General features: G+C 50.7%; 1 protein-coding gene across 3 annotated transcripts in view; it reads right to left on the minus strand.

The window, feature by feature from the left end:
* Positions 1–18,650, minus strand: part of WNT5B (Wnt family member 5B) — a 69,284-nt gene that overhangs the window by 7,166 nt on the left and 43,468 nt on the right. For all 3 annotated transcript variants that reach the window (XM_084525383.1, XM_084525382.1, XM_084525381.1), the window contains exons 2-4: positions 9,229–9,377; positions 8,347–8,594; positions 2,279–2,571 (exon numbers count right to left, since the gene is read on the minus strand). In XM_084525383.1, coding sequence (XP_084381509.1) covers positions 2,279–2,571; positions 8,347–8,594; positions 9,229–9,308 — 621 coding nt within the window. In that variant the 5' untranslated portion in view covers positions 9,309–9,377. The remainder of the gene's footprint in view (positions 1–2,278; positions 2,572–8,346; positions 8,595–9,228; positions 9,378–18,650) is intronic.

Below are 18,650 nucleotides of genomic sequence, written 5' to 3' on the forward strand. Positions count from 1 at the left end.
AGTTTATCAGAGTTTGTTAATCCACCAGCTTAATTACACACTGGTTTATAGTTCCATTCAATTTAATCTAAAATGACTGCTGTTCGTCTAATCTAAGGTTATTTTCTATGGGCATCTGTTCTCAGCGTCTACCAAAACCAACCTTGAAATAACATTGTCTTTTGCTGGGCCCTTAGGAAAGCTTTCGTCCAGGTCCTGCACTAACTGGAGACAAAGAAATCACCTTGAGGGTCTCGTCTGCAGAGCCCAGAGAAGCATGTGCACTGTAGCACCCCAAGCACAGCTTATTCAACTTTCTGCACTGTAGTAAAGGCAGGACAGAACTGGATTTAGCTGCATCCCTAAAAAAGGACAAAGCTTTCTTCTATCTAAAACCATGCCATAGTTAGAAATCACAGCTCGGTTTCTTCCTTGTATAACAAGAATAACAAGACATGGTGATGTTTCAGCCATGCTGCAGAGCAAGTATCTTCTAATGTGATCTTCTGAGTAAGGCGTTACTAACAGTTTAGCCATCCCTCAAACTATTTTACATGGGACATTTTTTTGTAGTAATCCAAGTTCATGACTCCAGACATACAAGATGTTCAAAGTACATAATGCAGCAAAGAACATCCCATTTAGGCTACTATTCCATGGAGGGATGGTCATCCTTCCTAAGGAAACGCTGACCTTCTGCCCTCCCAAGCCTAAATAAATAAAAAATAAATACATAAATACCCTAACCAAAAACCACTGAGTTCCAGAGCTTTCAAGTCCACCATGTTCCACCTCCTGCATGTTTACCTCAGTTTGATTTTGCAAAAGGAGTTTGGAGTATGTGCAGAGCCTCAACCTGACACATCAATTCCACAATCAAAAACCAGAGCAAACATCTTAGGTGGCAAAAGGAAGCTGAAATTATATGCAGAGAAGCAACACATGAATGGGAAAGGGGAAGATAATTCAGTAACAATTAGAAGTTAGAAATGGCATAAAATTGCTAAGGAAACTAAGGATATTAGTTAAGAATGTGTAAAAGAGCAAGGCTAAGTACATCTAATAGGATTTTTTAATATGGATTAGAAACAAAATTAACTCTAGAACAGCTTGCTACTAGAGAGGAATGATAAAATTCTTAAACATTCTGTGGAGAAAGCAAAAACATTTAGGCATTTCTGTCCTGCATTTGGAAAGAAGCAGGATTACAGAGCTGTACTGCATATGAATGATGCTACACCTTGCAGGCTGTTAATTACAGAAGGAGGAATTGCATGAAAAGCAAATGCACAGACACTGAAGGGGACAACTTCACCTATGTTTACGGCATCATTGAGACCAGTACCAGAACTTGACGGGTAATTTTGGTATCTGAATTTTAAAGGATGTGGGAACTGGAAAGGGTACACTGAAGTGATGGAAAAATGATTTGATGACTGTTGAAAACATCTGCAAGCGAGAAACACTTAAGTTCTCAACTTAGTTTGTCAAAACAGAGTGGTGAATAAACCACAGCAGATAAATATTTCTATGGAGAGGAGATTCTGTTTACCAAGGGGTTTTTCAATCTATCTGTACAAGTCAGAAAAAGAACCGACTGGAAGCTGCTGCTGGATAAATTTAAATTGCAATGATGTACAGTGTTGAAAGAGCGAGGATGATTAATGACAGTAGCATTCTACAAAAGGAGGTGATGGATTCTCCATCTCTAGAGGTCTGCAGATCAAAACTATGCATCTTCTCAGAAAAGGTCTGTTGCCTCGGTGCAAATTATTTATTTTGCCAATATCAAGGTGTCTGAGCAAGGTGTAAGTTTAAGAGACAGCCAGGCAGCTTGATTCAATGTTTGCTTCTGGCCTTATATACCCCAAAATCTTAATGATGGCAGTAGAAAAAAACTCCACCTGCCAACAGACTGTCCTTTTTACCATTGCCCTGTCCTTTTGGCCGCTCTGGGAAGCACATTTCTGAGACTTAGACCTGGAAAGTGGTCTGTGAGAGCACCTGGTTTATTTAGTAAGGGATTACATGCCTGAACACGTGCCATCCAGTATCTCAAAAGACCCCAAATTCACAGGCTTTAGCTGTCAATGGAAGCCAGCCTTTAGAGCTGGAACATCATAATGTGCATTGTCTGTGCTACTTGTAAAAAACGGAGGAAATGAGACCATACACTGTTTCAAGGGAGTTATTGGGGGATGGCTGGACTGTCCCTCGCCAAACCTCCAAGGAACATGGCATCCAACTACCCCACAACCTCTGCTTCTGCCCCTCCAAAACAGGGAAGGGTCAGTCTTACCCTGCGACCAGCCTCGTTGTTCTGCAAGTTCATCAGCATGCGCGCCTGCTCCTCCGAGCCCCTCACGTAGTTCTTCTCCCGCTCCTTGGCATCCACAAACTCCTTGGCGAAGCGGTACCCGTACTCCACGTTATCCCCGCAGCCGCCCCACAGCCAGTCTCGGGGCAAGTCCTTGGGCCGGGCAGTCCGGCTGCAGCCACAGCTGGAGAGCTCTCCCTCACGGCAGGCCCGGCTGATGGCGTTCACCACCCCGGCGGCGCTGACGGCGTAGGTGAAAGCAGTCTCTCGGCTACCTGCAGGAAGACACGAGGAGCAAATTAACAACAGGGAAATCCCTTCTAGCAAACAAAACGCGCATCAAGATGCAACCAGACACGCTCAGGACAGTGGGAAGTGCTGTGCCATGAGAAAGTGCATTAAAACGAGCTGGGTGGCCAAGTATAGGAGAACCACCCTGCTCTGGTAGAGGGGGAGCTGCCATAACACATCCCTCTGTTGTTTTCACTCCACAATAGCAGCCCCAGGCAATTGCCTGCCCAGTGCTGGCAGTTTGTGCGTGACCAGGATCAAAACCAAAACCAACTCTGAGACACACCAGGGAAAGGGCTGAGATTCCTGATACTGCCTGGAGAAGTGTCCTTGGGAAGAGCATGTTCTCCATGAATTTTTAGGTGCTGCTCCTCATTATTATCTTTATTATTTTATGTTTGTCCATATAAGAGCCATGGAAGCCCCGAGCCTTGCCCAAAAGAAACAGCACCACCACTGGCAGGGACTGCTCAGCCTCCTTCCCCCTTCTGCCTCAGGTCAACCCTTCATCACACTCCAATTTTAACCCGGAGGAACCTCTCAAGCAACAAGAGGGTTATTCATTTGCTGAAAATGCAACTGCTGCCACTGAACCTGCCAAAAATCGTTGAGAACAACTGGTGAGGTTGGAGCGGTGCAAGGGGAGCGCTCCCCGCCAGCCAGATACCTCTCTGTAACTGCTTCAATCCAACCAGGACAAGCTCTTTTTATGGGCACCTCACCTTCATCTAGTTTCACGTTGGTTAAACATGGCCAGCTGAGACTTGATTCAAGATAAACTGAAGGAAACCATTTTTACACTGAAACGCCAAGGCAGAGGCTCTCCTAACACCTAGAGAACCGCAGTGCTGGAAGGAGTAAAACTTTCCCATGTAGCCAATAATAAATGAAAAGACTTTCCGCTTGCACGTGTACGGGAGGCTGCCCTGCTTGGAGTGCATCTCAGTGCTGCTCAGAGGCCAAGCCGAGCAGCTGGAGCAGGTCTCCTGCTCCATTCCTGGTTCAGCCCCAGCCTGCCTGGGGCACCAGCTTAGCCAAGAACATGGCACGAGGCCAAGCGTGCAGCACAGTGCCGCGGTCAGAGAGGGGGGAGGCAATCCACACCTGCACTATCACCACACGCTGCAATAAATACCTAAACCAACACCTCCAGAGTCATCGCGTGCGTCACCACGCTTCCAGGTGATAAAGGGAACAACTGCCAAAGCTTCATTGGAATAAGCAGCCCCATCCTGAAGAGCTACCTACACCAAATCCCAGCAAGAGGTGACCTTTGGATGCTCTCGAGCAAATTAGGATGACTTCAGAGGGCAGATGCCCTAAGAACAGTTTGTCACCTGTGCTCAATGCCAGCTCCCCCAGCAGGAGGACCCAGCTGATGCTTTTGGTATGCTCCTGCTCCAATTTGCATGTGCGGACAATCTGCAATTATTAGCACCTTATCACCAGCTTAGTGGTAATGACCCAAGACAAAGGCAAGGCTGTGAACGGCACTCACCTTGCAGAACACCTTGGGATTTATTTATTTTTCCCTAAATGAGGGCTGTATGCTAAGGGCTTCTGCCATGTGCACCAGGACTGATCAAACACAAGGGGACACACAGCACTGAAGGGAGGACCTCACTAGCAGGTCATAAGGAAGAGGACTATGCCCCTAGAACCTTCCTGGTCCAAGAAGCAAAGAGGAGTGACTCCGAGTTGAGATAATCCAGCTCAGAGGGGCCGTGTGGTCTTTCTGCAGCAACCAATGTCGATTTTTGCACCTTATGGGCAGTGTTAAGGTAACACCCAACGTACACTGTACCACTACCAGCCTGTGCCCGGGCGGTGGGAGCCCTGTGGCCATACCAGCCTCCACATTGACTTGACCTGCATCACATAGAGGAGCTCCCAGGGCTGCACTTTGTTCAAAGTGACTGCGTGACTCCAGGTGCTTAGGATCCTCACGGCTTGCTTGCGATTCCCGTCCCAGACGTGGAGGCTGGCAGCAGTGGTTTTCCCTCCTTGCTGCACTCAAAGAGGAACAAACCACGGTGCTCAGCTGATGTCCTTTTGGTTTGGGAGGCAGGATCGGATCCGTGTATGGCATCCCAGGCTAATACAAAGCAAATCTGTAGCTGGTAACTGGGGGCTGATACATCCTAGCTTTCGGCTGGATCCCTCACTGTGTTGTCTCTGCTCTCCTGCCACACACCCAGCCTTGAAAAAGCATTGGGACATTAGCTCATCTTCTTGAAACTCACCCCGCTGCCATCTCCGTGCTGTTTTTCCCTAACCTTGCGGTCACAGCAAAGGTCTCCTGCACAGTGGGTGCCCCGGCGGGGCTGCAGCCCTGGTGCTGCCAGGTGAGGGAGGCTGGCAGCCGGGCTGAGCGCGGGGCTCTGCTGCCCTCCTCCGCCTGCCGCCCGACCTTCCAGAGCTGGAAGAAGGAAAAGGGAGGAGGACTGACCCCAGAGGGGCGACTGAAGTGAACGAGACAAAAATGTGTTACTCTATTTTTTTTTTTGATGGAAAAAATGCAGTTTCAAATGATTTTTTTTTAAATTCCCTAAAGTTTTCCTGTCTCGAGGAAAACTATTTCTCTTTGTCCTGTCTTTTATGACTCCTTTTCTCCTTTTTGCATTTGAAAAGGCAGAAGAGATAAAAATCTTTGGCTCCAGAAAGGACTGGACTAACCTGGAAACCCCAGTCTTGCACTTAGGATTGTGCTGAAGGAAATCACAAGCTGCATATTCTCTTCTCCCCCAAGAAAATACTAACACTACCTTTTTGGATGCTCTGTCTTCTCCCATATAAACACAGAATTTAGGACTGTATCTTTATGTAACTTATAGGTGTGTATATACACACACATGCAGTCTAAAATCTGTATGGACAGGACACGAAGCAACTTCAGAAGGATAATTTTTGTACATCAGCAGCTATTGTTACTGAATAAGGCAGAGGGCATGTCCAAAAGCTAAGGGCAATTCTCACAATAATACAAACACGAGGAAATATCAGTGTTAGAAAGCAGCTGACTTCTGTGCTACAGATGCCCCTGAACATTTTTTCTATCATTGGCCTGCCTCGCCTCTATAAAATGCACAAAATGAAGGTGTAATGATTAAACACAGACCAAGCAGGTCTCCCATTTCTGAGCTGAGCCAAGCTCTGTGAGGTGGAAAGGAAACCAATCTTCCAGGTTTCTGAGTGAACGCTCTCCCAAATTTCTCCCAGGCTTTGGACTTGGCCAGGGCAGGTTCTCCTCCCCTCCCCTCCCACAACCCAGAGCAGCTCAAGAAATCACATAACATATGCCATGCCTGCATCAGTGGGTGGGCAGCCTAAGGTTGTTGGCACACAGCACACCTTCTGGGTCCTTATCTCCTTCCCCCCCTCTCCATGTCTCTCTGGCATGCCTTTGCACTCTCGCAGATATTCTGGTCTCCAGCCCCTTCTCGTGCTGCTGGCACAGCATACAGCAAGAGGGCTGTGGTCCAGAACTGGGGCTTAGGGGTTGAAAACAAGAGAGAGGCACACGGTGTGAATGAACCCGGGGAAGAATGACTTTATAGCTGACGTGACCTGAGAGACTGAGAGGGTTTTTCTTCGCTAGCGTGGAAAATGGACCTGCTGAAATGACGAGCGATGCTCCATTACAAACTCAGAAAAAGTAAAACCAGAGGCAGCATCCCCCTTTGCAGCAACTTACCGCCGACTTAGACAACAGTGGTGAACCTTCATAAGCCCTCTAACACTCCAGGCCACCTTTGGTGACAATTTTCTTGCACTGGAGAACAAACATCACCTTCTGAACATGCTCTGACTGATCAAAGTAGGGGGTCTAGAGGAGCCAGGTTCAAAACTCCTTGCTAGGATAGGTTTTGGAACAGGGGCAACCACAGGCCATCGCCTCACAGACACCACCATCAGCAGATCCCTGCCAGAGGTCCAACAGTCCTCCTAGCAAACAGGCGTGCACATGCACAAACCAAACAGCAGGACTACTGGACACAGCCACCACATAACCACAACACCTCCTTCCTCATCAAACCCTGAATCTACTCTCAATTTAAGCTAATGGCATCAAATCCATTTTAAAAAGGAACTATCATCTGTCTTCTAATATCCATGCTCTTCTCTTCTTCTCATACACCCGCTGATCCTTCCTGACTGCTTTTCATCCTCCAGCTCTGATCTTTATTTTCCCTTCAGATCACACTTACTTCCTTTTTTTTTTTTTTCCTCTTTCTGTTTTTCAGGTTTGAACTTATCCATCGGACCTAGCTGGGGCTGCAGGAAGGTACTGAGGAAGAGGATGAGGTTTGCTCTTTTCATGCATCCTTGTGGGGTCAATAGGATCTCTTTGGGAATCTGAACTGTGTGTGCCCTGTTTTTTGGGATGTTAAGTTATATGGGAGGGAGGGACGCCAGCAGGGAGAGATGGAGGGGTATTTGCTGTCCTTTTCCTCTGGTGGCTGAAATTTCAGTGTTTGTGCCCTGAAGCACGAGTTTTAACAGCCTGTGATTGCACAGAGCCTCATCTGGCCACCACCCTTGGTATCAGGCAGCAAGAGATCAAGGATGCGCAGATGCCTTGGATGTGTGTCAGCAGCTGAAAGTATGTGTCAGGAAACAGCACTTCCCAGGGGAGCATCCCAGAGAAGCAGGGATTTGTTGGGGTGTGAGCTGGACAGATGGGCAGGAGGGGAGGAATTGAACGGCTCCAACGGGCTGGATTAGGGATTCTGAGAGACAGAGCAGCACGTGCAGGAAAGCCCCTGAAATTCTCCAGGATGATGCCACACCATTTCAGGAGCGAATGGAAGTGATCACAGGACTCAGTTGCCCCAGTGCCCTATTGCCCCGATGCCCCAGAGGCATTAAAGATGCATCTCCGGGTGTTCTGCTCCCCATGCTGCTTTTTGAGAGTGAGGCCAAAAAGGTGCAAGCAACGCTGGGGGCAGCTGGGGCCGCAGGAGGTCTTTTTTTCCATCCCCTATTAAGTGTTTTCCCCGACTTTACAAGTGAGGAATAGTGCTGGCCCTGGATTCTTCATTGAGAGCTTTGTGGGTGGGAAACAAAACCCCCTCACACAAAGGCTGGTGCGTGTGCGTGTGTGTGTAAGCGGCTGTTTTAACACCTTTTCTTTATTGTCCTGGCTGTCGGACACATCAAACCGAGCCCGGATTTCTCAGTTTCTTGCCATCAGATGATTGCATTTCAAAAGGAGCCGGGACAATGCAGCTAGGTCACACCTCAATTCAAGTGCAGCAATGGCCTGTCAATGCGCCTCTTTCGGCCAGCAGGGCAGGAATTATAAAAATCCCTTCGGTTTACACAGAAAACAGCAGAAAAGGGAGGAGGGGAGAGATCCCAAGCTGGGGAGTCCATATTTCCCACATCTCAGGGCTGCATTCCCCATCCAAGGGCACTCCAGATGCTGGGGACGATAACGTGGGTCCATTGTTCCTGGCTCCAGCTTCTTCCCTCCCTACCTCTCAGCAAGCACAGGGAACAAAAGCAGCCCCCTCGTCCTCACCTCCCCACGGCCCCCCCAGGGGAGATGCCCCCTGCCCCAGCTGCGGCTCAGGTGTGCTGCTGCCTCCGCTCAGGTGCGGGCAGCACCAGGGCATGGAAAAGCTCCTTAAAGGGAGCTTTAGGAGCAGTGCTAACGGGGCTTGGCTCCCAAACACACATTCAAAGGAAGGGAGAAAGCTGCAGGGGGACACCCAGCGTGCCCCCACCGCCGTGGGTCCCACGCGGGGCGCTCCTACCTATCTTCATGACCCGCCCGAAGACGGAGGTGTTGTCCACCGTGCTGCAGTTCCACCTGCGCTGCCGAAACTGGTACTGGCACTCCTTGATGGCGCTGCGGGCCCCCTCGCCGATGAACACCATGTGCTCCTGGTAGAGCTGGCACAGCTTGCGCTGCCCGGGGGAGAGCCCCGGCAGCTGGCTGCAGACGGGCTGGGCGCCGATGATGTACATCTCGGGCCTCTGGATGGGGTTCATGGCCAAAGACCTGCGAGGAGAGAAGGGCGTCCAACGGGGGCTGCCGGGGGAGGCCCCAGCACCTTTCCCCAGCCAAGCTCCCAAAGGCCGGCCGCGTTTCGGCTGTCAGCTGCCTCCCTCCGTGCTCTGCCAGGCACGAGCCTTGCTCAGGAGGGAAGCACGGGCTCCTTCCAAACCCGAATTGAACCAGCCGGGATGGGGAAGGGGAGCAAGAGGGAAAGCTCGGCTCTTTTCTCCACAGGAGGGGAAAGCGGGCTGCCGCTTCGTGCGGGACCGCCGATGGGCGATGCCTCCAGCCCGGGGAGGTTCCCGCTGGTTCGGGGAAGGGGCTCCGCGGCTGCTTTTTGGCAGCGGCTCGGAAACCTTACCCAGCCTCTCCTTACGCCTCGCCCAGAGCCCCGCACAAAGCCCCCCTTGAAACTCCTGCGGGAGAGGGGCCGCGTCCCACCTCCCCAAAACCCAGGGAAGGGGCTGGAGAGGGAGGGGGGGGACCTCGCAAGAAGCGAGCAGCAGCGAGAGCAACCCGGGACGGAGCCAGCAGCCAACTTCCCCAGCCAAGCCCCCCTCCCTGGGACAACTCCCACCCCCGGCCCCCCAACCCGGGGACAAAACCATTTTGGGGCTGCCCCCCAAAAAAAACTCACCACCAGGAGCTGGCGTCGGCCACCGGCGAGGTGCAGCTGCAGAGGAGCGCGGCGGCGAGCGCCAGCCTCGGCCCCGTCATGGTGGGCTGCGGGGGGCTCCGGCGGCTCTGGGGCAGCCCCCGCGGAGCCTGCCGCCGGGACGGGGCGCCCTGCGGAGGGATAGGAGCCGAGGAGAAGCCCTGCAGCGGGGCCTGCGTGCGGCGGGGGCGCGGCGAGCACGGCCCCCTGCCGCCGGCGGCCGCCCCCCGGCCCGCCCCGCCGCCCCCTCCCCCGGCCGCGCCCCCCCGACGGCAGCCCCCGAGGAGCCGGGGCCGCTCAAGGGGGGGAGATGCGTGGGGTTTTGGGGGGGATTTTTGGTTTTTGGGATGGGGGTGGTGGCCGGCTTTGATGTGCCCCCCCCCTCCCTCCCCCCCCTCCCCGCCGGTGCCCCTCGGCGGCAGGTGTGCGAGGAGCCGTCGGGGAGCATCAAAGCGGCCCCGCCGCCTTTGTAATGCAGGGGGCGGCTCGGAAATGTCGCCCCCCTACACACAGACACACACACGGCACCCCCAGCCCTGCGCCCCCCGGGCAGGGTGAGGGGCCGGGGGCCGGCAGCTCCGCCTGATGGCCTTAGGGACAAGGGGAGGTGGGAGAGAGGAAGGCTTCAAAGGCTCCTCTCGCCCCTACTCCCCTCTCCGCTCATCCCACTGGGGACCTCGAGGGACACGGCTGCACCCACGCCATCCCCAGGCAGCCTCCCCCCCACCGTGGTGACCCCAGCTGGATGCAGGGGTCCCCGGGGGTCCCCTCCTGCGTGGCCTGAGAGCCACGAGCAGCGCCCAGCCCTTTCTTTCATTTCTCCCCATCAACGCCGCCCGAGACGTGAATCACCAGGCTCGGCAGCTCGGGCTGCCCAAGTATATTTTCTATCGAATTCCTCGCGCCCGCCACGGTGGAATCGCGGCGTTTGTTCGCGGCACAACCCGCTGCTGCCTGCCCCGTCCAGATGTGCTGTACCTGCAGCTGGTGGCCGCCTCACCTGGCAGGCAGATGTGCGGCCGCCGGCGCCAGAATGAGCCGCGGGACAAAAAAAGCCTTGTGTGACCCGCTGCCTCCGCGGGAGGGGAGCTTTGCCGCTCGGGCACAGCAGGATCCACGGCCGAGGAAAACAGGGTGACTTTATTCACATCTTAGGTAGCCTCCCTCTCCCTCCTCCCACAGCCCCCAGCGTGGCGGAGGGATGGCGAGGTGTCTGTGTGCGTAGCCAGGCATACATGTTTGGGGTCTGTTTCTATAGGGAACAGGCAGAATGGAAAGTTTATCTCTGGGAGTCTGGGGAGGAAGGAAGTTGTGTATGGATGAATGGCTTTTCCATGACAAACAATGAGTCTGCACAGACACGGCGTGATGTCACCTAAAGAATTTCCAAGCCAGCCTCGGATACTGAAAATCTTTTCGCTGGCGGAGAAGAGCGCGTGCCACCTTTCCATTTCAACACAGCCAGAAGGGAGGATTAGGGCGAAAAAACAAAACAAAACACAGAGACAAAGCCCTCGCTGTCTCATGCACAGACACAAGATGCACGATGTAAATAAAAGATGCAATGGGAGAGGTGTACCTCCGAGCTTCGCCCTCACCACGTCTCCTCATGGGTACTGAGAAAGGAGCGAGGAGCAGCGAGGCGTCCCGTGTCCCTGCCGGGCAGGAATGCCACATGGCACCTGCCCATGTGCTTCCCGATCCTCACGGAGCACAATGTGGATGTACCACCAGCTGCCATGGTCAGCCCACAGCACTGGGGCGTCGTGGGACTGGAAACCCTTCAGTAAAGCCCGTGAGATGCTCACATGGAGCCTGGTCTAGAAACACACGGCACTAAATAAATATCTCAGTTATTAATATTCGAAGGCAGCTGATGATTAACAACAGCAAAGCGCTGCGAATACTACTAGCAGTGCCCTGACCACCAACAAGCACAAGCAAAGCATGTTTCCGTCTTATCTTGAAACATGAGACACAAAAATTGCTGTATGGGATAAGATCACTTATCCAGCCAAGCTAATATCCTGTCAAAGGCGGCAACTGAAGGAGATGCTTCAGTGGAAAATGTCTGAAACTGAATTCCTGCTCGAGTCTGCCGCTGGCGAGAGTGGCTGTGGGTTACGGAAGTGAGTCGTCTTCAAGGTCCTGGAAATAATTTCTTCACTGACCGTGTTTATGACTCCAGATAAAGTGGTAATAGCAGGTGAGGTGTTGTTGCAGGCATTTTGCCTCAGCCAGCAGCTTCCAAACCAAAACCAAAAGCTGCGAAGTGTTCGGCCGGCGGTCTGAAGAATGCCATTGATCCCCCTACCTCGCTGCTTTCTGTTTCTACTTGCCCTGCAAGTCTTTAAAATGAGATTTCGGTTTTATAAATAAAAGGCCTGAGTTACTTTTCAAGCCCCAACGCAGGGCTGATTCTAACAGCTTTGGCAAAGGTGTTTGCCAAAGCAAGGCTGGGTGGGAGACATCAGCGAAATTTGGCAAAGAAGAGGGCTGAGGGGCAGGAGGGTGCTGGGGGGCTGAGATGAAGAGGGCCAGCAAGGTGCCAGGCAGGAGAGGTGGGTGATCCTCCACAACTGCCTGGGGTGCTGGGAGGGCCAGCAGAACTCAAGAGTTCGGGGGAAGGAGGCTGTGACTCCAAAACCACTGGCTGCTATTGCTTCTGCTGGAAGAGGCCTCACCCCACCCCTTCGGGAGGGGCTGGCACACCCAAAGGTGGTGGCAAACCCACTTTTTGTCTGATGCTCGCACCCAGAGCACTGAGGATCATCAAACATGGAGCTGTCACCTGCAGAGGGGACATGAACCTCAGCCCTCGGGGTGAAGGTCTGACGATCACCCCTCAGAGCAAGCAGCAGTACCAACAAGCCTGCACCTCAGCAAAGCCTTGGCACCCTGCTGCATTCAAGCCCCTGCTGCCCTAGGCAACCGTCTCCCGTGCTGCCTAAAATTAGTGTCCCTGTTTGTTCAATTTTCAGAGGCGACAGCCATGTGTGAAGCTGGCGCGTCGAGTTTTGAAAGTCACGCTGACGCGGCTGGAGAACGACCGCCACTTTCCCAACGCAGTTCGTGCCGCGTGCGCCCAAGCGAAGCTGCAAGGCTCCAGGAAAGAATGGGAGGTCGCGTCCATGAGATCATTCCCAAAGATTTGGCAGACTGTGAAAAAGTTGAACCCTGGAAGACAGCCCCGATAAATTGGAAACGGAGAGTTATTCACGCAAACTCCTTGTGCTATACTTAGTGGTTTTTTTTTAAGTTTGGGATGTCCCCAAGTGCCACACAGACCTTTACTGAGTGCCGTATGGAGAGCTGAAGGAAAATGCACGTCTCTTTCCATGCAATGTAAATGCTCGCCATTTCTGCATCTGGCCCAGTTTCTCCCAGACTGGGGAGAACTGGACATGCATTCTTCCTGTTATGATCAAGAGCCTCTTTCAAGTTCCTGTTTATTTTTGCAACTTGACTGTGGTTCAATGCCTGTTTCTCATGCCTTGCAACATCCAGTGCATCCAGAAACATTCACTGCTCTCTCCCTCTAGGCTGACATAAGGCACTTACTCAAGATGGGAAAAATATTCACTTAAGTAGAGTCTCGTCTACTTGAGGAGCCAGTAGAGATGCGTAGGGAACCATTCCCAGGAAGGAGGGTTTACATGTGTCAGGCCCTGCCCTCTGTTTCTGCGCCGGGGACTCAGGCGTTGACAGCACCAAGAGATGCACCGCACTGCCCTGCCACATGTCTGCTTCTGGCAGCCAGGCTTGGTTTTAACCACAGGTCTTACTAAGACTTCAGGAATCTCATTAAAGTCACACACCTGCCCATTCAGCTCAACCAGTTCTAGAGGGAGTGTAGATTTTATTTTTTTTTAAGAAATCCCTTGCAGCTAAATTGCAGCTTTCACCCAGGAGCCCACACCATCTTTTATCCCCCTCCCCATGCTTGTTTGGGATCTGTTCTGCTCCCCTGCTGCTGACCCTTAGCACTGTGCCACCATGCTGATTTTTCCCACATTTGCTGACCTAAACGTGCTACTTCATTTGTATCGCAATTATTACTTAAACCAGCAGCTAGAGTCACCTCTGCAGGCCCAGGCCCAGCTGGGGCATTACAGATGGTGTGATAAAACCTCCTCAAAGCACCCCAGCACATCAGTCCTTCAGGCCTGCCTCTTTGTCTTGACATTGACTTGTTGCACACCGTCTGTCTCCGCTGGAAGGGCAGATTATTCCTGTCTATGCCCCGCTTGTTTCTTTCGGTACTTACGAGCTCGGTTTTATCTTCTGACGTGCTCATGTGCTACCTTCTTCTGCAACTCATCACCTGTCACCCCTGCTGACAGATCCAGATTTCCTTTCACCGCTACCTTGCTCTTTCATTTTTCCATGCCTCCCCGGACCAATGACATTCGGTCTGACGGCCACCGCGCCGTGTAGGGCACAAATGCCAAGATATACCTGCCAGGCTCACAGCCCCGGCGACAGCCGTCCCTGAAGGGACGGGCCAAGGAGAGCAAGAAGGGAGGAAGGCAGCAAGAAAAGCAGAAGTATCAAAAACAACAGAAGAGGCCAGGTGTTAAATCTTTCTACCATTTGAAACCAGAAGATGTAAAAACAGCTTCTCATTAAGCCAGCCTGGCTGCTGGAGACCTGCACCCGGTGGTCCACAGGAAGGTGCAGGAGACTCAACCACAACCTGTGGAGCACCCGCAGCAGCTGCCTGTGCTGAGGCAAGATCAGCTTCACTCAGCTGCAATGCCTCGTGGCTGAGATTGGGTTTGGCCCAAATTTTGCCCTTTTTGTTCCCACAACTTTCAGAATCCCGGAGTGTATAGGGCTGCATCAAATAGCCTTTGATGTCAAACCAAAACCTTCCTACTGTCATTTATTTACACGGACAAGCCTGTATGAAATTAGACAAGCTCCACTACACGTAGCCATAATCTTACAAATGCATGTATTTAAATAAAGGAGTAAGTATTATCTGATGGCTGTTCCGTGGCTTATTTACCATGCACGCAATGTCACGGTCTACTTGCCAGATAGACACCCCATCTCAGCTCCTTAATTCACCCAAATAATTTCTCCTTCAGAGCTCCCCAGGCTCCTCGGAGCAGACCCAGGAGGCCAGGGCTCAGCTTATGGTGCCTACAAACAGGTATGTTGGTCCTCCTTGAAAGTCAGGCAGGACAACAGGACAAAGTTCTCCAACAGCACAAGCAACTTCGCAGTGAATGGCAAGACAAGTCAAAGCCACCTCTCTACAGAGGTTTCAGAACAGGCCAGGGGAAGGCAACAGCTGGGTGACTTTAAGCATTTCCCTCCTCACCCTGACCTTGTGAAGCACAGAGCACCCTTCATCCTCCCCAAGGCGCTGTGTGGCTCCCCCAGTCCCTCCCAAAAGGATCTATGTCTCTGCATCCCACAGGTCTGGACCTCATTTTTGCTCCGAGTATATTTTCCTTTTCAGCGTGTCCCACGCTCTGGAATAATTACATTAACTGGCAAAGGCAGTTGAGAATTTAAAACACAGATCAGCTGCTGCTGTGGTTCTTAGCTGCCTGGGAGTGAAAGGCCAGGGGGAAACACAGTTACTGCTCAGCCCTGGACCTCAACATAGGTCAGAGGGACCGGATCCATCCGACTTGGATCAACAGCCTCCTGTCAGCTCCTTTTATTAAATCATTACCAGCAAAGCTCGATACACGCCTTTCCAAAGGAAACAGTAAGCCATGGAATAAATTCTAATCAGATTTAATTTCTCTCTCCTTCCTATTCATCTTCAAAGACGTTCTTACAAAGTCCAGTCTAATGAGAATAACATTAATGATCGGCTCTTCCTCCACTCTAGAACGGCCAAGCACCACACATTAGACCCCACAGCACTAGCAGAAACTATTTTTTCCCTTAGCTTATATGAGGGGCAAAAGAGGTATGGGAAGGGCTGGCTAAGAGGTTCAAACCAGTCTGCCTGGTGCTGACTTATCTCCATTCAGCAAAGCTTTAAACCAGGCGCTTAGAGGTGAGCACACACCTATCCCTTCTGCTGAATCAGGGGCAACATTAAAATATACTTTTTTTTTTTTTCCATTCCTCAGACCACCAGATACTTCTGCCCTCAATTAAACATTGTTCCTGCTCAAGTGCAGCGCATTCAAAGCCACAAGTAATAAACAAAACATTTTGGGAATAATGTCCCAGTGAACTGAATCATCTACATAGTTATCGCTGTTTCCAAAACAAAGAAAAAAAACATTTTCCAAGCATGCTTATTAAGCTTGAGTATTAAAAAAAAGGCAGAAAATGCTGAAACTATATATAAAGCACTATCTATATCAGAAGATTACACCGATTTAACCAATTTCAGAACGTATCTATCTTCTTTACATGACGTTTCCATCCAGGGTAGGAATGTCTTTTTAATTCTGGATGCAACAGATTTAAGCTAAACCTGCTCAAACTGTCTCAGAAATAGACTAGGCTGCATATACATTTGTATGGAAAAGATTGTTTTATATCTCACCCTTATTTTAGCACCAGTCATACGTGTACGATTCTAACTGCAGAAAAAAAAAAAAGTGTACTTAAGATTGTTTCTAAAATGCTATTTTAATATCATTACCTTCTTAAAGAGTTTGCAGATACAAACGCTCAGCAAAATGTGCCTTCATGCAAACTTAATCTGAAAGAGTTGTACCAGTACATCAGCGTTGTGTAGGTTAGTTACCCTTTAAACCAAAAGCAAAGTCTTCAAAACTAAGATCTGCACTGATTTAATTAAACTGTTCAGATAAATCACTACTTTTTTAAAACGTTTCTTAATCTTTTTTTCCACTTTAAGTGGATATTAGGAACAAGGAGCTGTGCTTCTTCTTGGGAACACATTATATGATCCCATAACGCAAACTTTTTGAGCATCCTGAAAGCTGCTTGTTTTATGTGGGGTCGCTGTCTGCAATCTTGCCATGTGAAAAAGCTGTGACTCCTTCTCCAATTTCCAGCCTGAATGCACTCACGGTCAGCTCACACCCATTTGTTCGTATGCCAGCTCGTCCCTTCAAGCTCAGTACGCCAAGACTGAGGCTGCAGCCTGACAATATGGTCCTGCTGGCGGCATTACCGGGGCAATAAATACCTCTCTCCCACCTCCGGGAGTTCATCCCAGCCCTGTGCCGCAGGACACTGCTCTTGCAAGGAGATGGCATAAGCAGATAGAAGCAGCTCTGCAGTGATATACGCAGATCTACATCGGCACTAGTCCCAGGCTCCCATCTGCCTGCCCCTGTTCCTGTACCGGTACTGATTTACATCTGCCCCACAGTGAGCAAAGGCAGGGCATTAAAAAGGTTCAGAACTGAACTTACGGAAAGAAAAGACCAGGTTTTACTTAATATAATTGCCTTGGCTGGTTGGCAGAGTGGGGCAGGAATGTGTGGCTGGGGGTCTGAACTGAGACAGTGCCACCGTTGCCCGACGTGAACTCGCATGGAGCCGCGACGGCACTGCAAGGACAGCTCTATGCCTTGGAGGCTCTGGGATTGTGGCTCCAATCCCTGACCAATTTCACAGCATGCAGCTGTGATGAGGCTGTGATGAGGATGAGGCACAACCAAGTGCCTTTGGAAAGGGCACAGCAGAGAGGGGGAGCACCAGCATCTTGGATGGGAGCTACTTAGCCCAATATTGCTACCAAAGCCATTGGGGAATCAGTCCAAGGCCTGACGTGCAAGAATATGGTAGTAAACAACAACAATAAAAGTAATTAAATATAAATCTTTAAAAAAAAAAAAAAGATAGTAACAAAGTATTCAATTGGAAGACACTGCTGTAAAATCACCTACTTGGAACAGAGGAGGTTTCCAGTGTAGCAACTAGCGTTTGCTGCTTTGTAAATCCTTTCCTGAGCAAGAAAGAGAACAGAACTGGAAAAGTAACCCAAACCACTGGTGCACTTTACTCGAATTTATTCCTTTTCAATGACTTTGAATTTGACTCAGTTTTCAAAGCATATTATATAGATACTTTAACTGCCAAAGCTATCCAAAAGCTTTCCAAAAAAAGCTATGTGTTTTTTTTTTCTTTCTGTTTCTCTCCTCAGCATGAACTGCACTGTGACGTTTTCACTGCTGGTACAGACACTAGAGCAGAACCGGTCTTCTCCTCCCACAGCTCTGCCAGCCCAGCAGGGCTATCAAAAGCAAAACCTTGCTTTGTATCAACAAAGAAGCCAGCACGAGTTGCCACCAGGCTGGCTCTCCACCCATCCCGAGTGTTTCTGAGCGCAGCGCTACCCTTCGCACATCCTGCGCTCCACTGCTGGGAGCTTTATCCTCCCAGGAGCTCAGCTTCAAAATGAGGAATCCGATTTCAGAAGTGCCTGTGGAAAACTGAGCCTTCCCTTTCCTGCTTTTGACACACAAAAAAAAATGCCATAAACCACCAGAATAAAAACTCCAAGGGTTAAATCCTTTGGAAAACGCGGGTGCTTATCTCACACCGCATCTACTCAGAAAGTGCTGTGCAGGATGTACCCCGGGGAATTTGACCCTAGGCTGCGCTGAGCATCTATGAGCATCTAGTCCTCTCCTATGGCCATCAGGTCGGGTCCCATGGGGACAGCCTGCCTCCCCTCCCGGTCACGCTGAGGCTGCATCACACCCGTACACTAATGGTGCCTGTGACCGTCTAATGTGCGGCACTGAACTGGAAAGCAGCAGCATTTCCAGCCGGGAGCACGTACAGAGCCCATGCTTTGGCACAAGCAGCCCTTGACGTGGTGGCTCTGTCTGGAGTTCGGCTGGGCCGGAGAGGTGGGGATCAGCCCCTGAGTCTGGTGCCTACAGCACGGGGACAGGTCGGGACCTTGTCCTCCCAGCTCTGCTGCTGACCTGCTCAGCCACCCCATTTTCATTCTAACTAACTGCAAATCCGAAATGAGGTCTCATTATTGACCAAGGAAAGGTAGATTTATTTCAGACCACTATTGTGATACTGCCTGTGGATGCTGTGATCCACTACAGGCTCTAATACCTGTAAAGATCCTTCAGCGACACCGTGTAAGCACAGTTATCATTAACTCCATATTCACAGAGACACCCCAGGCAGAACTTTCCAAATGCAAGAGAACAGTCTACAGGTGACAGATTTTTCCAAAGAAAGAAATGTGCTTGCGCTTCCCTTCAAGCTAAAAGGAAAGCATGCACCCAACGGGTGAAATTAAGTGGGTTTAGGCCTTCCAATTGCCACTCAAACAGAGAAAACTAAAACCACCTCTTTTATCCCACCACACAAAAGGACATTCACAGTACTGTAGGTGGAACGGCTTTCATCAGGAATGCAATCTTGCTTTTGTTGGACAAATACGACGTCCTTGCAGTGCGTTCTGCAAAAAAACAGGGCATTTT

The sequence above is a fragment of the Aythya ferina genome (genome assembly GCF_964211825.1).
Source record: "Aythya ferina genome assembly, chromosome: 1".
Classification (NCBI taxonomy): domain Eukaryota; kingdom Metazoa; phylum Chordata; class Aves; order Anseriformes; family Anatidae; genus Aythya; species Aythya ferina.